Below are 3,091 nucleotides of genomic sequence, written 5' to 3'. Positions count from 1 at the left end.
AAGTTGGTTTCGAAATTTCGTAAACGGACGTTCACGAAGAAAGGCAAATTTTGAAAAAAAAAAAAAAAAAAAAAAAAAAAAAAAAAAAAAAAAAATAAAGAATATTAATTTTGCGAACATTTTTGTTTTTTTTTTTTTTCAACTGATATCCTGCGAAATCTATCTGGTTACATTCGAGTAACGCGATTAATGCAGAATTTTTTGTACTGTGAATAATTTTGATGAAGTTGTACGAAACGTCAGAAAAATTAGACCGAACGAAAGAAAAAAAAAAATGTTTAAAACGACACAAAGATTGTATTTATTAATAATAGGGGGGAAAAAATGTAGAAGAAGAAGAAAAACAACGTTAAAAGGATAGGTGTCCTATTTTTACGTTGTCGTTACTTTCCCATTCTTTGGATGGACCATTCCTGTTGGCATAATGGACAACGATTGTTTTGTTTCACCCATAAGGACATGCAGCAATAATGAAACGAATGGTTACACTCGCCCCATACAACAACGCAATCCTGTCGTCCATAAAAGTCCTTTTTACTTTCTGCTTGACAACGTAGGCACGCATCTGTAAAATATTAAATAAATGTGTCTTAGGAAATAATTCTTTTTTTTTTTTTATTTATTCTATCAATTTATGTTTTTTTTTGTTTATCATAAAAATTCCCATTTCAGGGCCACAGTGTTTTTATCGAGATTTTAATGCAAAAAATAATTAATTTTTATTATTCTTTTTTTTTTTTAATTCAGAAGGTTTCACTGTTTTAATTCGTATTTTTCAAAACGATGTTGTATTTTATCGTTCGTTAATTATTTTCTTGCGCAGAAATAAACAGGTCAGTATCTTCTTCTACTGTAATTGAGAAATTTTCTACGTCTTTCAAAATATATATTTAAAATCGTTAAATTTATTTTATATATACACACACACATACATTGGAATCAAATGAATATCAAGAGACCAAAATTTGCATTAGCTCGCTTATGTCAATAGGAAGAGTAAAACCTCGATATATCAATCTCATAATCAAAAAAAACATGCTAATACGTAGAGTTTTAAAATTGTTAACCAATACAACATTTGTTAATCTACATATTATATACATATATACCTAAACATAAAAATAAAAATAATATAAATGAGAGAATAAATAATTTATCTTGATCATTATATTTAAATAAATGATCACGCTAATTTGCGTTTGTTTTTTTTCTATTCCATCGTGTTGAAAGTGATGAATAGAAACTTCAAAAAAATAAAGAAAAATAATCAAAGAAATAGTAGAAGGAAGGAAATAGTTAATGACGATTTCAATTTTTGTGTTTTCGTGCACGCGAATAAAATTAATCATCTGTTGATTTCTTGCGACTTTTCTTCGTCGACTTTACGTTTACGTAATATTTTCAATTAGTGTCACGTTCAATCATTTTAAAAAAAGAAATTACAAAATAGGAAAATAGAAAAAGGAAAGTAATATAAATACTGATCATTTATTTTTTTAACATATTAATCAATTATTATTTATATTTAATATACAAAATATTTCTATATATTACTCATTGAACAAAATTTATTGATCAAAAATTTCAAATAAATAAATATGTTTGATTTAAAAAACTGATGGAACTATCGCGAAGAATTAATGGCGTATTATGATTCAACAATGAAATATCGATTATCGCGATACAATTCATAATAGACAAAGAACAGAACAGTGTAATATAATTAATGAAAGATATAAAAAGAAAAGAATGAATATAATAAAAATAGAAAGTAACAAAATTAATCATTTTTTATTTGCGAATTAATTAAATTATATTCCTTTATATAGCACGCATAATTATTTCAATATATATTTTTGAATACATTTCTTCGTACACACATTTGCAAGATTAAATAATTGAAATTAAAGAAATATCTTTTACCTGCGTCTTTTAAAATGCACTCATCGTACATTTCTCTAAACTGATACCGATAATTTATAACGTCATTGTATATGCATATTTTTAATTAATCTCTCTTCCTTATTTTTAATTCCTTTTCTTTTTTTTTTTTAAATACGTATATACAATAAATTTTAAATTTTACATGTAACACAGTGACAGAAAGGGGGGGGAGTCTTTTTTTTCTTTTTTTTTTTTTAATTTCACGAAGAACGTGAGAATGTATTATTTTATATCAAAAGTAAAAAAAAAGAAGGAATAAAAATCTTAAAAAGAATTCGAAGGTTTATCGAAAGACTATAATTAAAATACGTGACAGATAAGACATACACACAAAGGAATAACGTTTTCACACGTAATGAGAAACGCTTTTAGAAAGTTTATTATTGCGGTGTAAAAAGAGGTATATGATAGTTGGGAGGGAACGGGTGGAACGGGTGGAGAGGGGAGGGGGAAGTTGGTTATTCGATGGTAACTATGATATATAAGCATCTTCGTGATCATCGATCCTCTCAAGTCGCTGTTGCTCGCGTTGAATGAGACATATCATTTTACGTTGTCTCGTTACCGATTTACGTACACATATGTTATAAATATATATATATTGTATATATATATATGTACACACACACGCGTGTATATATATGCAACGGTCAGTAAAATTCCACTCTCTTATCTAACACGAGTCTAAGAGTAACATTATTGCATACGATTACCAGTAAACATCGTTCTGATACATCTTTACTTTTGTGTGTGTATGTATATATATTATATGTATATGAGAAAAGAAAATCGTTTATGTTCAACCAAAAATTACTAACTATTTACGTTTATTTACCATGAGTTATTGTTAATATATATATATAAATCTTATATACTCTATATATTTACAAATATAAATATAAAAATATATAAATTACACATATTTAATTAATCTTTTGAATGTGTTAAAAACACCGGGTGAAAGTAATCCGCATAGATGGTATGTGTTTAATAGTTGCAACTATTGGGAAAGTAATACTTTTCTTGCTAATATATAACTATGTTAATTAAATAAACAAAACAATTAAAGAATTTCAAACGTGAGAGAGGGAGGTTGACAAAATTGAAAAAAAAAAAAAAAAAAAAAAAAAAAAAAAAAAAAAAAAAA

The 3,091-nt window shown here is 26.0% G+C and overlaps 1 protein-coding gene across 1 annotated transcript in view; it reads right to left on the bottom strand.

Annotated features, from left to right (window-relative positions):
* Positions 1–94: 94 nt before the first annotated feature.
* The window catches only part of LOC106789998 (RING-box protein 2), a 38,520-nt gene continuing 35,523 nt past the window's right edge, over positions 95–3,091 (bottom strand). The window contains exon 2 of the mRNA XM_014754613.1: positions 95–565. Within this exon, the coding sequence (XP_014610099.1) occupies positions 384–565 (182 nt within the window). The 3' untranslated portion in view covers positions 95–383. The remainder of the gene's footprint in view (positions 566–3,091) is intronic.

Source organism: Polistes canadensis, unplaced genomic scaffold, assembly GCF_001313835.1.
Source record: "Polistes canadensis isolate GaletaPanama2010 unplaced genomic scaffold, ASM131383v1 scaffold_210, whole genome shotgun sequence".
Lineage (NCBI taxonomy): Eukaryota > Metazoa > Arthropoda > Insecta > Hymenoptera > Vespidae > Polistes > Polistes canadensis.
The sequence above is the reverse complement of the archived record's forward strand: the minus strand, read 5'-3'. Positions and strand labels throughout refer to the sequence as shown.